This window comes from Mirounga angustirostris, unplaced genomic scaffold, assembly GCF_029215605.1.
Source record: "Mirounga angustirostris isolate CCGP_5_RB_7025 unplaced genomic scaffold, mMirAng1.0.hap1 SCAF_13, whole genome shotgun sequence".
Lineage (NCBI taxonomy): Eukaryota > Metazoa > Chordata > Mammalia > Carnivora > Phocidae > Mirounga > Mirounga angustirostris.
In genome coordinates this window covers 43,748,128-43,764,961 of record NW_026991721.1, presented here as the reverse complement: position 1 = coordinate 43,764,961, position 16,834 = coordinate 43,748,128, and the positions used below count along the sequence as shown (strand labels likewise).

General features: G+C 36.3%; 2 protein-coding genes across 4 annotated transcripts in view; both read left to right on the top strand.

Annotated features, from left to right (window-relative positions):
• HIKESHI (heat shock protein nuclear import factor hikeshi) overlaps positions 1-2,080 on the top strand; it is a 39,230-nt gene extending 37,150 nt beyond the window's left edge. The window contains exons 4-5 of one of the 2 annotated variants that reach the window (XM_045894572.2): positions 800-918; positions 1,853-2,080. In XM_045894572.2, coding sequence (XP_045750528.1) covers positions 800-918; positions 1,853-1,907 — 174 coding nt within the window. In that variant the 3' untranslated portion in view covers positions 1,908-2,080. Of the gene's footprint in view, positions 1-799; positions 924-1,852 lie in introns of those variants that run through there. The other variant, XM_064576809.1, reaches the window with a different exon arrangement.
• Positions 2,081-3,056: 976 nt separating this feature from the next.
• Positions 3,057-16,834, top strand: part of CCDC81 (coiled-coil domain containing 81) — a 70,191-nt gene continuing 56,413 nt past the window's right edge. Inside the window, exons 1-2 of one of the 2 annotated variants that reach the window (XM_054512164.1) lie at positions 3,057-5,124; positions 13,232-13,398. The gene's annotated coding sequence lies outside the window, so the exon portion shown is untranslated. The remainder of the gene's footprint in view (positions 5,125-13,231; positions 13,399-16,834) is intronic. The other variant, XM_064576808.1, reaches the window with a different exon arrangement.

Below are 16,834 nucleotides of genomic sequence, written 5' to 3'. Positions count from 1 at the left end.
TTTGGAAACATCCCTCTTGAAATTCTTCTTTGTTCTTCGAAACTCTTTTTTGTTCTTCTGTGGACTGATTATTTTCTGGGTCTGTTGCATAACTGTAGTCAAGGTATTCTTTTCTTTAACCATTATTGTAGAAATTCCTTTTATTTCTCTTCTCTTTTCCATTCTTGTTGACTTACCCCTTTGTGTGTTTTTAAAATAATTATAAATGGTATACTGTACAAATTTCTACAACTTGGTGTTCACTCAGCATTATTTTTAAGACTTACTTGTGTTGATACATGGAATAAATCTAGTCTATTTTAATTGTTGTATAGTATGTCATTGTATGAATGAGACAGTTTTTTCATTTCCATATGGATAGATATTCTCACTAATATTTAAGACCTTAAATTTTTACCTAACTGTTGGATGAAATTTGAATATCACTATTATTTTGGTTTGTATTTCTTGGCCACTGGTGAAGTTGAACATCTTTTCTCATTTTGACCTCATGTGTATTTTTTTGTAATTGTTTATATATTTTGCCCAATTTTTTCCCAAAATGAATATGTTAGGAAATTAAAATTGTTAAAAACCACAGAAATTCTTTGAGATATGAAGAAAGTACTAAAGGCAGATTGTTAAGATTTTGTGTCACAGTGTCATTTTATGACTTTCTTTAACTTGCGGTATTAGACTGTTTTAGAACTCACAGTCCTTAAAACCAAGTATCCTGCAGGAACATTTTTAATTAAAAATGTTAAGGTCTAAGTGGAATATTCAGTATAATTCATTAATCTACTCATTATTAACTTTCCAGTTCACACAAAAGATGTTGGACAACTTCTACAATTTTGCTTCATCATTTGCTGTCTCTCAGGCCCAGATGACACCAAGTCCATCTGAAATGTTCATTCCAGCAAATGTGGTTCTGAAATGGTATGGGACATTTTGTATCTCTAATATTAAGGCTTTTAGTAACCATATATATTTTTTGCCGGTGAATGTATTTCTTCTTTGACATCTAAACATATTCTTTTATTGTGAACATCAGCATATGTTTACAGTGGCATGCCATTAAAAAGTATACTATGGAGTTCACATCAAGGAATGTTCTTACCCTCAATATTGTTATATAGTAGCCATTTTGAATTTATAAAGACAAGAAAATACAATTGCCTATGTGTAGGGACCACAATTAAGGCTGTAAATTTTTTAATATTTTTATTTATAAGTAACCATATATGAGTCTTGAAATACAAAGCAGTATTTTTTTGTAAGTTTAGAAAGCTTGGTCTAAAGTAGATATACATCAGGCATCAGGATGATATATACTGTACCTTGTACTTAAATGATTAGTAAAATTTATTTCCCTAGCTTTCCCATAATTCTGTTTTATAGGTATTCTTTTCACTTTGAATATCCCAGTGGTGGGGGATACATGATAATTTGTTGAGCAGTGGTAGCATGGTGTAGCATGGATAGCTCTGGAAGGTATTAGGTTTGAGCTTTTGTTAAAATGTAAGTATATGATCTTGAGCAAATTCCTCTCGTCTACTCATCTGTGAAATGAGGGAGGAGGAGTGAGATTTGATTTTTTTTTCTTAGGTCTAGCTGTCAGGCTTGCAGAAGGTAAAAAATTAATAAAATTTATTATGATTTGTGCTCTCTAGTACAAGCCAGTCATACTTAAATCACAATGCTTACTGTCCTTTTATAAGAATAATTAAACTTCCAGATTAACTTTTTAGCTTTTTTGGCTTTTTATCTTAGCTTTTTAGAAGTGACATTTAAGGTTGTATGCTTTTTGAGAAGTCATTTGGTAGATTATGAAAGATTTCATTTTCTTGTTAATATGTTTTTTCTTTTGTAGGTATGAAAACTTTCAAAGACGACTAGCACAGAACCCTCTCTTTTGGAAAACATAATTTGAATAAAATAATTTTTAATGGATTCTGAAATTTGTCATGTTTTGAAGAGAAATGCCTCCATTTAAAAGTATGAAGTCAAAAGGATCATGAAGCCTAAGTTTAAAAACTGCCTATTGACTGAAACTTAATGAAAATCTTTATAAAAAATTAAAAATATGGAAAAATGAAAATATGTTCCTTATTAATGAGTTTTTCTCTTAAACTTAAAATATTCAGAGGCAAAACACTTTGTTTCAGCTAGGATTCATTTTTTACTTAAAAATAAAACATATTCATAACAATAGTGTGCCACATGCCATTGCATTTATAATCTTTCATTTATTTTTATAGTGGTTTGCTAGAGTAGTTAACTTAAAATCAACTATATCAAAATTTGGGGGCCTTTTGGAAAACATATCAAATATACATTTTTATGTACAGAGAAATTATATTCAGTTAGTATTTCTTAAGATTACAAGTTTTTCCATTAACACAGGTTGGTTGTCAGTTATATATCTGCAAATTCATACATTATTATTTGTTTAACAAAATTGCCATGGTTAATACTGATAAGGTTTTATTTAATACTGGTAATGTTGTGAGGCATTTGTGTGTAGAATATAGGATTTAGTACCTTTGCCTATTAAGTTGAAGCCATTGTGTCTCATTCAGAAGGGAGCACTTGATTCATTTATACTAGTGACATCCATTGACCAAAAACCACCCAGTAATCAAAGCTAGGCTTATTAGCTTGCTGCACCAAGCAAGTACAAATACCAGAGGAACTGTGGGGTATCTCCAAAGGAAGGGTACATATAGGAGTTTGGGGCCTCAGGTTAGTTTTGAAACATTTTGGTAAGGATTGATGAAAATTTGGAAACTAGAGAGTTGCTGGTACAGTTAGTGTCATTAGGACACGTGAGCCTGTGCAGAATTACCATTATATCAGTTTGTGGTTTTATCTTGAAACATGTATCTGATTGAACTAGCAGTAAGAGTTTGAGCTTAGGCAATGTCTTTTTTTTTTTTTTTTTTTAAGATTTTATTTATTTGACAGAGACAGTGAGAGAGGGAACACAAGCAGGGGGAGTGGGAGAGGGAGAAGGAGGCTTCCCGCGTAGCAGGGAGCCCGATGCGGGGCTCGATCCCAGGACCCTGGGATCATGACCTGAGCCGAAGGCAGACGCTTAATGACTGAGCCACCCAGGTGCCCCGGGCTTAGGCAATTTCTTGTGTTGTCAAAGTTTGGTAGACTTAGGCGTTTTACAAGCTGTACATTTTTGCAAACTGTAGTTTCTCTTTCAATTCTCAATTCTCTTCTGGTCTTTCTTCAGCCTGTGTTGAAGGATAGACCATTATCTTCTGGAGTTGTGATCAAGACAGATTAGTATTGCTCTTTACTGGGTTAGAATTGAGTATCAAGTATCCAATGGTAGTTCTTACTTAGTCTCAGGTCTTCATGTTAATAATAGTTGATTGTTGTTAAATCATGTGACTTGGGAGTAGCTACACAACAGCATTTAAGGCTCAGAACAGAAAGCATCTGCCAACTGTAGTAAAATTATCAGAGGCAAAATAAGTATTCTACTAGAATGCAAAGCCAGGAGGCTAGGTTACAAAACCCAAGCTACAAAAACATATTCCAAAGTCCAGGTGGGTCTATTCTATAGAGTCAGGTAGCTTCTTTCTTTAGCTTAGTCAAAGACTATTGTACCTGTCTAATGATTTTTATAGACCTTTATATATAATAAATGAAACTGCCCTTTGGCTTGCCACAAGGAAATAGAAGACTATGTCATTGCCCATGACAATCCTGGGTAGTGAACTTAAACTGGTTTCTTGGGCTTCCATAGCATGAGTCGAAATTTGAACCACCTTTTCTAGTTGTATTCAAGAGAGTTAACACTTTTGAGAACTCTCCTGTGTATCCAATTCCTGCTTCATTTTGGAAGTCTTTGGTTATCCTTCCAAGGAAACATGCTACCGTGAATAGAAAAGGGCTTTAAATATCTGAAAACTTCTTAACAATTATTCTGTGCACAAGATAGGTTTGGGTTTAGGAGGTAGGCAAGAATCTGGTGTAGACCTAATTAATCCCTGGTGAGTTAGAGATAATATTAGGGATATAAATGATATTTATCACAACAGAAATGAGCCAATAATTGTTTCCTTGAGCTGAGCACATTGTGGAGTTTAGTTCCTGCATACAAGTTTGGAAAATCTTTGGAGAAAATGACTAGTGCAGTGAGAATAGCATTTGTTCCCTTCCCTGGTGAATCTGGTTCTGCTGACAATGCTGTTATGATTATGGTAGAAGCATTTTGTTGACTTGGAGTAAACTCAGTTTTTACAAGAATGAAGGCTGCGGCTACCGATTAAGAGGAAAATTCAAATATCAGAAGAGACCTTTGGGAAGAAACTGGTCTCAGGAGTTTAAAGGAAGAGATACTACATCTTTTACGGTGGAATTTGACAGTTTCAAAGAGTAGCTGTGGTCTAGAAAACGGAAAAGTTTTGCATTCTTAAGGTGGCCAAAAAAGACCACAGAGGATTAAGAATAAGATCCTTAAATATGTAAAATAAAATCCTTAAATACGTAAGAACATATTGAGAAACCTTTATCTCTAGGAGGTGCCAAACTATAGTAAGCAAAAGAGGGGAAAAGAGCAAAGGTATCAGAAAATTGATCATGTTTTTTGCCTTGGGCAGAAGCAGTTCATTTTCTGTTATCTGCTTGACTTGAGGGTTTGATTAGCAGTTTTCCTTCAAAGATAATGGCTTCTGTAAGGAAGACACTTGTTATGAGCACTGGGTGTTATATGTAAGTGATGAATCACTAAATTCTGCTCCTGAAACCAATGTTAAACTGTAGGTTAACTAACTACAATTTAAATTAAAAATTGGAAGAAAAAAAAATACAATGGCTTCTGGAGAATCCCTGAGAATCACTCACTGAAAGTCTCCTGATGGAGTGGTTGTCCAGCTGTTTGGAGAAGATACTTGTCATTTAGTTGGGAAACATGAATCCAGGAGTCATTGTCTTGGACTCTCACTGCCATGCTAGTTACAGTATCTGATAAGCTTATTTTTCATTGAAGGCAATTTTCATTTCTCTGATGTCTCTTCCAGAAGACTATATTTGCCGAAGATTGAGGATGTTACGAAAATTGATGTTTTTGTAGAATGGAGGAGAGTTGAATTCACTGTTGCGGTATAGCACAATTATAAGATTATTGTAAGTTATTATTATTAGACGACAAAGGTATTATGGACAGTGACAGTTTTCTAGGCCTGTAATTTATCCCATAAAGTATATGTTTTTTATAGACAGTTCTTGTATCAGTCTTTATGTAAGCATATTTCTTTTTACCTGAAATGTACACAGTCATTTGCTATGGTCTGAATGTGTATGTTCCCACAAAATTTATATGTTGAAATCCTAATGCCCAGTGTGATGGTACTAGGGCCTTTGGCAAATGATTAGGTCATAAGATTAATGCCCTTATAAAAGAGACCCTGAAGAGCTCCTTTGCCCCATCCACTGTGTGAGGATACATGGAAAAGTCCATGACTTGCAAGAGGGCCTTCACTTGACCACACTGGGCACCCTGATCTTGGGCTTCCAGCCTCCAGAACTGTGAGAAACAAATTTTTGTTGATAATAAGCTACCTAGACTCTGGTATTTTGCTACAGCAGCTAGAATGGATCAAAACACCCTGAAACATTTTTATTAACACATTTTACTTATGCATAATTTAATCTAGGAAGGTTGAACTCTTGATTTTCCAAGTTTTTTTTCTTTTGATTTTTAAAAACTTAACAATAGTTTTGAATTAATTAAAATTTGGAGAATGGGCACCTGGGTGGCTCAGTCGTTAAGCATCTGCCTTCAGCTCAGGTCATGATCCCAGGGTCCTGGGATCGAGTCCCACATCGGGCTCCCTGCTCGGCAGGAAGCTTGCTTCTCCCTCTCCCACTCCCCCTGCTTGTGTTTCTGTTCTCGCTATCTCTCTCTGTCAAATAAATAAATAAAAATCTTAAAAAAAAAAAAGAATTAAAAAAAATAAAATTTGGAGAATGTCAATTAAACTTAATTTTTCCTATTATTCTTTCTTCTATAAAGTGAAGGAAACCCAAAGAGTTCATGCAAAAAAGACATCTTAACAGTTTTATTATGCCTGAATTTGGGAAAGGCAAAATCATAAAGAGATGTCAGAGGAGACAAGATATGAACATGAGTCAAAAAATATCCAAAGGCAAGAAATAATCTCAGCCAATATCTATATTCAGTATACTAGGAAAAAGAGTAACACCATTTACCATCTGTGCCCCATAAATGCTTCTAAGTCACTTGAACAAGTAAAAGGATGGTAAACAACTTTATTAGAATTTTAAATAATGAGAAAGTAGCAAACTATGTTTCATATTTTCATAGATTTGATGCCATATGTACCTGATAAGGGCATTGTCTTCTAAATGTAACTCAGTTGTTATGTATGAACCTGAAACATGTCCATCTTGTAAATGTTGATTTTAGATTTCAAATACATCTCTAATAGGGTCTACCTTATCATTACTTTCTGGTTCTTGTATCAGCAAAATGCAAATACTTGAAGAATTAATTGAAAACTGACAGCAAATGATTTTGTTGAAAAGAGAGTGGCTGTCTTCTTAACTCCATAGTTATAAGACATTATCATTTTTAGATTTATAACTACATGTTAGAATGATCAAATTATTTTTCATTCTGTGTCTCCTATTTCTTTCCATAACTTTGTGTACACATCTATTTCAGCATTTGCCTATTTAAAAAAAGAGCTTTATTGAGATATAATTCACATACCATCACATTTGCTCAAAGTGTACAATTCCGTGTACATGTTTGTGCAACCACCATCAATCTAATTTTAGAACATTTTCATATTCCCTAGAAGTTCCATACCCATCATTAGATTCATCCATGTTACAGGATATCAGTACTTCTTTCCTTTTTATTGCTGATATTATTCCATTGTATAAATATATACATTTAATCTATACATTAGTCGATGGACATCCCCCCCTCCATTTTTTGGCTACTATGAACAATGCTGCTTTTAACATTCATCTACAAATTTTTTTCTTTTCTAAGATTTTGTTTATTTGAGAGAGAGAGCACACAAAGGGCAGAGGCAGAGGGAGAAGCAGGCTCCCCACTGAGTAGAGAGCCCAGCATGCGGCTCGATCCCAGGGTGCTGAGATTGGGACCTGAGCTGAAGGCAGATGCTTAACCAGTTGAGCCATGCAGGCGCCCTTGTCTACAAATTCTTATGTGGATTTATGCTTTCATTTCTCTTGGGTATAGAAGAGTGGAGTAAAAAAAAAAAAGTTACTGGATTATATGGTAACTGTTTAACTTTTTAAAGAGCTGCTGGACTGTTTTCCAGAGCATTTGTACCATTTTACATTCCCATGAGCAATGTATGAAGGTTTTGATTTCTCTACATCCTGTTAACACTAGTTATTGTCTCTTGATTGTGGCCATTCAAGTGGGTATGAAGTGATATCTCATTTTGGTTTTGATTTGCAATTTTCTAATGACTAATGATGTTGAGTATTTTTATGTGCTTATTGGCCATTTGTTTATGTTCTCTGAAAAAAATATTCAAATTCCTTGCCCATTTTTTAATTGGATTGTTTTCTTACTGTTATATATTCTAGACACAAATCCCTTATCAGATCTATGATTTGCAAATATCACCTCCCATTCTATGGATTGTCTTCATTTTCTCGATGATAATATTAGTTGCAGCACAGAAGTTTTTAGTTTTGATATAGACCAATTTATCTTTTTTTTTTTTGTCACTTATGCGTTTGGTGTCATATTGAAGAAACAAAGGACTTACCCACGGTTGTAATGATTTATTCCTACGTTTTCTTTTTTTTTTTTTATAAAGATTTTATTTATTTATTTGACAGAGAAAGACACAGTGAGAGAGAGAGCACAAGCAGGGGGAGTGGGAGAGGGAGAAGCGGGCTTCCCCATGGAGCAGGGAGCCCATGCGGGGCTTGATCCCAGGACCCTGGGATCATGACCTGAGCCGAAGGCAGACGCTTAACAACTGAGCCACCTAGGCGCCCCAATTCCTGCGTTTTCTTTTAAGAGTTGTATAGTTTCAGCTCTTCATTTAGGTCTTTGATCCATTTTGAGTTAATCTTTATGAACGGTGTTGGGTAGGGCTTCAAGTTCACTCTTTTGCAGGTGGATATCCAGTTGTCCTAATACCATTGTCTACTTTTGCTAATTTTGGTGCACAAGCATAAAAGATGAAAGAATAGGTGACTAGGATTATCAGGAACTTTTATCTTTTCAAAAGTGGGTAGCTTTTTTCAAAAATGATTTAACAGTGTATATCAAAGTGCTCATAGAATATTTAGTGTTAAAAGAAGCCTCATTGATCTCAGCACAGTGATAGCTTTCCTGTTTTACCAGAAAGAAAATCCAAATTATAGTATTACTCATTTTATTTTTTTTTTGTAACAACACCTAGTAACGGCTTCATGAGCCTGTCGTGAAGAATTTTTGTAAGGGGGATGCCTGGGTGGCTTGGTCAGTTGAGCATCTGCCTTCAGTTCAGGTCATGATCCCAGGGTCCTGGGATCAAGTCCCACATCAGGCTCCCTGCTCAGCGGGAAGCCTGCTTTCCCTCTGCCTGCCACTCCCTCTGCTTGTGCTCTCTCTCTGACAAATAAATAAATAAAATCTTTAAAAAAAACACAAGAATTTGTATAGGTAAGAGGATGTACATGTAGAGTAGTAATGAACACTTTTTCTACCTAGATAAAAAAATTATTTTGCCCTAAAAGGAGTCTGGTTGTGCGAGGTTATAAAAGAGTACTTTTTTGAAAGACAAATTTAAGAGTGTACAGAAAGTGTAGAAGGTTTGAGGGGTAAACTTTATTCATCTGGGTTTATAATGAGGTACAAGTAATAGTTCGGAAAGGATCAATGAATGTGTTAAAACTTTTGACAAAGTTGGTTAAATGTAATGAACGTATTCACAAGCCTGAGATTATGACCTGCGCATCCCCCCTACACAAATTCTTTTATATTCCTTCAAAATGAACATAATCTAAAGGCCTACTCCATTTATTAAATAAAAGCACATGTGGGGCACCTGGGTGGCTCAGTTGGTTGGGCATCTGACTCTTGGTTTTGGCTCAGGTCATGATCTCAAGTTCGTGGGATTGAGCCCTGCTTCCGACTCTGTGCTTTGTGCCGAATCTGCTTGATATTCTTTCCCTCTCCTTCTCCCTCCCCCTCTTCTCCTCCCCCCACCCCCATTGCTCGTGTACTCTCTCTCATATAAATAAATAAATTAATTAATTAATTAAATAAAATTTATAAATAAGCACGTTTGGCAAAATTATATTGCCTAGTTGTTAAAGATTATTTATTAAATATATATTTATATTCTTAAAGTTAACTAACACTCTGGAAATCACAAATTAAGCTGCTGGAGGAAGTCCTTTTGGTTGTAGCATAAGAATTCCATAAATTTAAAATCTCTAAAGACTTTTATTATATAATTTCATTTTGTTAGACACATTTTAGTTTTTTGTAATTTAAATGACTTGTGGAAACGATGTTAACCCATATAACCTGTATAATAAATTTATAAATAATATAAATGATATAAATGTATAAATAATAAACCTATATAATAAATATAATAGACACTTTAAACTATGGGAGGAAAAAACCCTAAGCTGTACCAACTAGAATATATTTCTTTAAGATTTTATTTATTTATTTGAGAGAGAGAACAAGCATGAGGGGGGAAGGGCAGAGGGAGAAGCAGACTCCCTGCTGAGGAGGGAGCTCAACGTGGGGCTCCATCCCAGGACCCTGAGACCATGACCTCAGCCCCTTAACCAACTGAGCCATCCTGGCACCCCCCAACTAGAATATTTTTACATTGTGGTAAAGTAAGGAAGAAAAGTGATATTAACTCAAGTTTGTACAGAAGCATCTATATTTCAAGAATATTAAATGAAAATTTTCTAATGTAATTTATAAACCTGTGTTCATAAATCAAATTTAAAAGACTTTAAATTATGGCTAAAAGCTCTGCTTTGCTTTTCTTTTTTCTCATAACTATTGGCTTAACTAATGACAGTTAAAATCTTTTTTTCAGAGCTGCAGATGTAACAGATGTTTTTCCTTAGAAGGACCAAAAATGTAAAGAATTAGGAGATTCCCCCCCCTTTTTGGAGTTTCTTGAATTATTTCTTTAAATTTATGTGGGTATTTAATATAAACCAATTAGCACAGGAGCTTCTGTAGATTTTTAAAAAATCCCTTATTATCTGATTCATTCCTCTTCTGATTTAGGGTGCTTCTCAAATAAACAATTTTGTTCATGTCAAAAATTTCCCTAAGTGGCCACTTGTAATTCCAAATTGCCTTTGGTGAATTTGTCATTGAGAAAGGTATGTGCAAAAATGAGAACATAGAGGCCAGAATTCTGCCAAGAGGTAGCTCAAGTGTTTTGCTGATGAGCCATAAGACAACCAGGCTGACTTAGGTTGAAAGGGAAAGTTTTGCTTGTGTGAGTCTCTAGGGTCATTGCTCAACAGCCTCCTGGCAAGTGGAATATTAAGAGAGTATCTTTCCTAAAGCCAGTATTTCACACAGACAAGACTAAAGAGCATTCTTATATGGTCTTAAAAAGGTTAAATTTTAAGAAGTTTGCCTAAATGATGCCAGATTATTAAGACCTCGTGAATTCATGAGTCCTTCAGAGGGAAGTTTGGAAGACAGATTTAATGGATCTTTAACTGTCCATGAACTTCTTTTTTGGACATGCAACAGTACTATAGACAATAGACAAGCAAAATGGCCAATGATAAATCAAAGATTTGTCAGACCTTTACCAAGGAAAATGATTAAATATCTAATTAGCTAGCCAAGGAATCCCAGGGGAATTTCTTCCCAGGACAAAACCCAAAACTCAACACTGAATAACTCATTGAAATAACTGGAATGTAATTTCAGCTCAAGATTGACCCTGAGCAAGGGGAAGCTAAAGGGGGTTCAGACGTGCATACTGCTACCAGTTGATGGTCCACACCATGATACCAAGGATCTCAGGGGAACCTAAAACCTATTAAGGTCTATAATACAAAGACCACTAGGCATAAACTCTTACTCAAAGTTAGGTTTATTAGGATGCTGTAGCAAGGGAGAGTGTACACTAAGAGAACAGTAGGGCATCTCAAATGGGAAGAATTGGGAGGGGGTTTTGGGAGCTAGAGTTAGTCTTGGATTATTTTGGCAGGGACACATTGTTGAAACAGTGGTCTTTAGAGTGTTGTATGTAAGTGATGAATCACAAAATTCTACACCTGAAACTAATATACTGTATGTTAACTAACTGGAATTTAAATACAAATTTGGAGGAAGGAAAAGTCAGTGGTCTTTAGAACACATGAACCCAGGTAAGGTTAATGTTACACCAGTTTGTTTGAGGTCTTAGAATATATAGGTCTGTATGAGTTTAGATGATTTGTTTTGCATGTTAAGGTTTGATACAGTTTCTCTCTTGAGAATCATGTATATATGTTTGGCCAGTTGGAGTTTCTGTTTGAATTCTCAGTACTCCCAAGAAAATATCCATAGTTCAAAAAGACAACATTTATAGACTAAGACATTTATTGCATAACTTAGAGTGGTGGTCTTTAGCATATTTTTTGGGGTGTTATTTTAGTCTTAGTTTAGATTTTCAGTGGTATCTTAATAATGCATCAGGTCATGGAATTATGAACATTTGTTGGTGACATTTGAGGATATCTCCTTTGGTTTCATTATGTGCATTTTCTCTTTATAGATTCTATTTTTTTTCTTTTTTAAGATTTTATTTATTTATTTATTTGAGAGAGAGACTGAGAGAGAGCATGAGCGGGGGAGGGTCAGAGGGAGAAGCAGACTCCCCGCCGAGCAGGGAGCCCGATGCGGGACTCGATCCTGGGACTCCAAGATCATGACCTGAGCCGAAGGCAGTCGCTTAACCAACTGAGCCACCCAGGCGCCCCTAGATTCTATTTTTCTTAACTGAGATTTGTTTTGTTATTGAAGCTAGTTTATATTGATTTCAGGGATTTTCCTATGATCATTACGATAGTCGTCAGGTATTAAATCTAGACTAAAAGCATGTGAAATTGGTTAGGCTTATGTACTTTATCTTCCTTACTTGATCTCTGGCCTGCATTAATGGAAATGGAGAGAAGGACTATTATTTCAGTGGTGGCTATGTTTAAAGAGCCTTATAATGTTGGCAGAATTGTCGTGTCTGCTGCTTACCAATTCTTGTATGATTTAAAAGATCCTTTCGTTACTTAAATATTGAAATCAATCTAATCTCTAATTAGTCTTTGGGAAAACCACAGAATGTTATCCTCCTTCACAATTTACCATGTATTGCATTCTTTCTTGCTCAACATTAAAAGGAAATAAAAAATTAATTTCACTAAAAATATTGTTTCTTGAAAGTATAGTGAGATAATATTTTGCATTACATTGTGGCCTGTAGAGTTAGATGTTTTCAGACATTTTTTTACTTCAACTGATTATTTGGCATATTCAGTATCTCAGTACCTTTGTCCCATTCCTTTTCTATCACCTTCTATCACCTATCAACCTGAATTTTGAATAAGTCCAATATATGTGCCTTTTTTTTTTTTTTGTAAAAGGCAGTGAATGTTGTATAAGAAAACCTGTAACCACAATCTCTAACTTATATTTTTTGATAAACTTTTATCTCATTCACCACAACCATTATTTTATCCTCTGGCTGCTTTTAAGGTTTTCCCTTGTCTTTTGTTTTCAACGGTTTGCAAATGATTTGCCTAAGTTGTTTTTTATTTTGTTTTTGTTTTTTTTAGTCCTGCTTAGTGTTTTCTGAGCTTCTTGGATCTGTGATTTGATGTCTGTAATTAATTTTGGAAAATTCTTGGTCATATTATCTTTCAATTTTTTGTCTCGTTCTTTTTTTTTTTTAAGATTTTATTTATTTGTCAGAGAGAGAGCACAGGCAGGAGTGGCAGGCAAGGGAGAAGTAGACTCCCTGCTGAGCAAGGAGCCCGATGTGGGACTCCATCCCAGGACCCTGGGACCATGACCTGAGCCAAAGGCAGATGCTTAACAACTGAGCCACCCAGGCATCCCTGTCTCGTTCTTTCTATGATTCTAGTTATGTGTGTGTTAGACCACTGATTTTGTCTCACAGCTCTTTTCTGTTTATTTTCACGTTTTTCTCTCTTTGTGTTTCAGTTTGGTAATTTTCTTTTTTTTTTTTTTAAGATTTTATTTCTTTATTCATGAGAGACACAGAGAGAGAGGCAGAGGGAGAAGCAGGCTCCCAAGGAGCAGAGAGCCCGATGCGGGACTTGATCCCAGGACCCTGGGATCATGACCTGAGCTGAAGGCAGACGCTTAACCATCTGAGCCACCCAGGCATCCTCAGTTTGGTAATTTTCAACAGACCTATATTCAAGTACACTAAATTTTTCCTTGGCTTGTTAAGTCTACTAATAAGCTGGTGGAGGCATTCTTCATCTCTATGACTGAGTTTTAAATTTCCAGTATTTTCTTTTTTTTAATTAATTAATTATTTTATTTTATTTTATTATGTTATGTTAGTCACCATATATTACATCATTAGTTTTTGATGTAGTGTCCCATGATTCATTGTTTGCGTATAACACCCAGTGCTCCATGCAATACGCACCCTCCTTAATACCCATCACCTGGCTAACCCATCCCCCCACCCCCTCCCCTCTAAAACCCTCAGTTTGTTTCTCAGAATCCATAGTCTCTCATGGTTTGTCTCCCTCTCCAATTTCTCCCCCGTCATTTCTCCCTTCCTACTATCCTTTTTTTTTTTAACATACAATGTATTATTTGTTTCTTTTTTAAAGATTTATTTATTTTAGGGAGAGAAAGCGTTTGCGTGAGCGGAGGGTGGGAGCAGAAGGAGAGGGAGAGAGAATCTCAAGCAGGCTCCCTGCTGAGCATGAAGCCCAATGTGCAGCTCAGTCTCACAACCCTGAGATCACAACCTGAGCCAAAGACAAGAGTTGGATGCTTAACCAACTGTGCCACTCAGGGCTCCTTTCTAGTATTTTCATTTATTTTTTTTTTCTATAGTTTCCATTCCTTTGTTGATATTATCTATCTGATCTTATATATTGTCCATCTCTTCCATTGGAGACTTAACATACTTATTTTTAATTCCCTATCAGTTCCAACATATATGTCATATCTGACTCTAGTTCTTTTTTTTAAAATTAACATATAATGTATTATTTGTTTCAGGGGTACAGGTCTGTGATTCTTCAGTCTTACATAATACCCAGTGCTCAATACAACACATACACTCCTCAGTGTCCATCACCCAGTTACCCCACCCATCCACCCCCCTCCCCTCCAGCAACCCTCAGTTTGTTTCCTAAGATTAAAATCTCTTATGGTTTGTCTTCCTCTCTGGTTTCATCTTGTTTCATTTTTTCATCTCTTCCCCTATGATCCTCTGCCTTGTTTCTTAAATTCCACGTATCAGTGAGATCCTATGATAATTATCTTTCTCTGATTGACTTATTTCACTTAGCATAATACCCTCTAGTTCTGTCCACATCATTGCAAGTGGCAAGATTTCTTTTTTGATGGCTGTGTAATATTCCATTATATATATATATATATATATATATATATATATATATATATCACATTTTCTTTATCCATTCATCTAACTCTAATTCTGATGATTACTTTGTCTCTTAGGAAGGTACTGTTGTAGGAAGGTATTGTTTTTTTTCTGGACCTTTTGTATTCTTTATCATTTTTTTGTTTTGTTTTTTTGAAAGCCAGACATCTACTGTAGCATAGAGACTGAGATAAATAATTTGTGTGCCTGGAAATAAGCACACCTGTCCTTCTACTAGGCCTTTAGTATAGAGTTAGTAATTGGGCTGGGTTTGAGATTACTGTCAGTGTACCACAGGCTTAAAATTCTGAACTGTACTTTGTATTTTGGGGTAGGGGTAGTCTACCAGAGGTTTACTTTTCTCCACTCTCACATTTAGATTTGAAGCTTTTATTGCACCTCAGAGAAAGTCTTACAAGTTAATTTTTGCTTGGTGCTAGTTAACTGACAGTGGGGATTGGGAGTTGGGGTGGAGATGTTCTCTGTTCTAATTAAGACTCACTCTTAGGCAGTCACCATCCCTGGCTCTTGGGGGTGTGGGTTTTCTCAGTGCTCCTGCCTCCACTAGCATAGTTCTAAGCCCAACACATTTTTCTGCCTCTGTACCTGGGATAGATTTTTTTTTTTCCCTCCTGTTCTCTTCTCTTGGCCCTCTCTTTACAAGTGCCCTAAGAGTGACAGGTTTTGTCTGCCTCAAATTAAGGCTTTTGTTCCCTCGAAGATAGGAGTGGAGAGTCCTAGCAAGCTATTGCAGCAAGTCCTCCAGCAAGGGCTACTGTTCCTCTCCCAAGTTTTGCTCAATAAAGAGACCTTCCCAGTATTCTCCAAACCTTTTGTGTGACCACCCAGTTGGTTCATGGAGGAAAAGCTCATAAGAGTGTTGAGACTCCCTATGTTTGCAGCTCCAGAGGCTTCACCCTTTCTAACCAATCATCTTAGCTGAACTTCTCTTCTTGTTCAGCTTTGTCTAGATAAGCCAGTGTCACATCTTGTCTCTCTGTTGGTTACTGGGCAACCTCAACGCTTGGATGGATTAAAGAAAGTTCTGAATTTGTTGTTTGTTTGTTTGCTCATGGTAAGTTTGGCAGCATCTCTTTGTCCAGGTTTGTGCATCCCTAAAAGGACACCAGAAGTCCCATGACAATTTTTAAAATTCTCCTGATCTCTTTATATATTTCCTACTCATTACATCCCTCTCACCAGCTGACAACTGGTCACTTTCTGAGAAAGAAGACATTATCAGATGGGAATGTTTGCCACTTTCTGCAGCCCAACATCTGTACCTATCCTTTTCTCCATTCTTCCTGTCACTGGGGATGGAGTGCTCTCTCTAGCTGTCCAAGGCTCATCTTCATTTCAAAGCCCATCCTGATTTAACTTCTCAGGGATTCTGCCTGTATCAATGTTCCCTTTATTTTTATTTTTATTTTTTTTTAAAGATTTTATTTATAGGGGTGCCTGGGTGGTTCAGTCGTTAAGCATTCTGCCTTTGGCTCAGGTCATGATCTCAGGGTCCTGGGATCGGGCCCCGCATCAGGCTCCCTGCTTGGCAGGAAGCCTGCTTCTCCCTCTCCCACTCCCCCTGCTTGTGTTCCCTCTCTTGCTGTGTCTCTCTGTCAAATAAAATCTTTTATTTTATTTTTGTTTTTAAAGATTTTTATTTATTTATTTGACAGAGAGGGGGAGAGGGAGAGTGGCAGGCAGAGGGAGAAGCAGACTCCCCACTGAACAAGGAGCCCGACTCGGGACTCGATCTCATGACCCTAAGATCATGACCTAAGCCAAAACCAAGAGTCGGTTGCTTAACCGACTGTGCCACCCAGGGGCCCCGACTTTTAAATTTAAATTAAAAATAAATAAAATTTTAAAATTCAGTTTCTCAGTCACAGTAATCCCATTTCATGTCCTCACATGAGGCTAGAGGCTACCATATTAGAAAGTGCAGCTCTAGAGTGATCTAATCTATTTCAACACATTCTGATGACTCCAGATCTCTTTTTTCAACTCCAGAGTTTTACTTCCAGCTGTTTCCTGAAAAGCTTCATGTCCTATAGGAACTTAAAAATATACTGATTTTTAGCTGACCCTTGAATAATGCAGGGGTTAGTGGCACCAAGTCCCCCTACCCCCAGTCAAATAAAAGTCGAAAACTTATAAATGTTGACTCTCCAAAAACTTAGCCACTAATAGCCTACTATTGA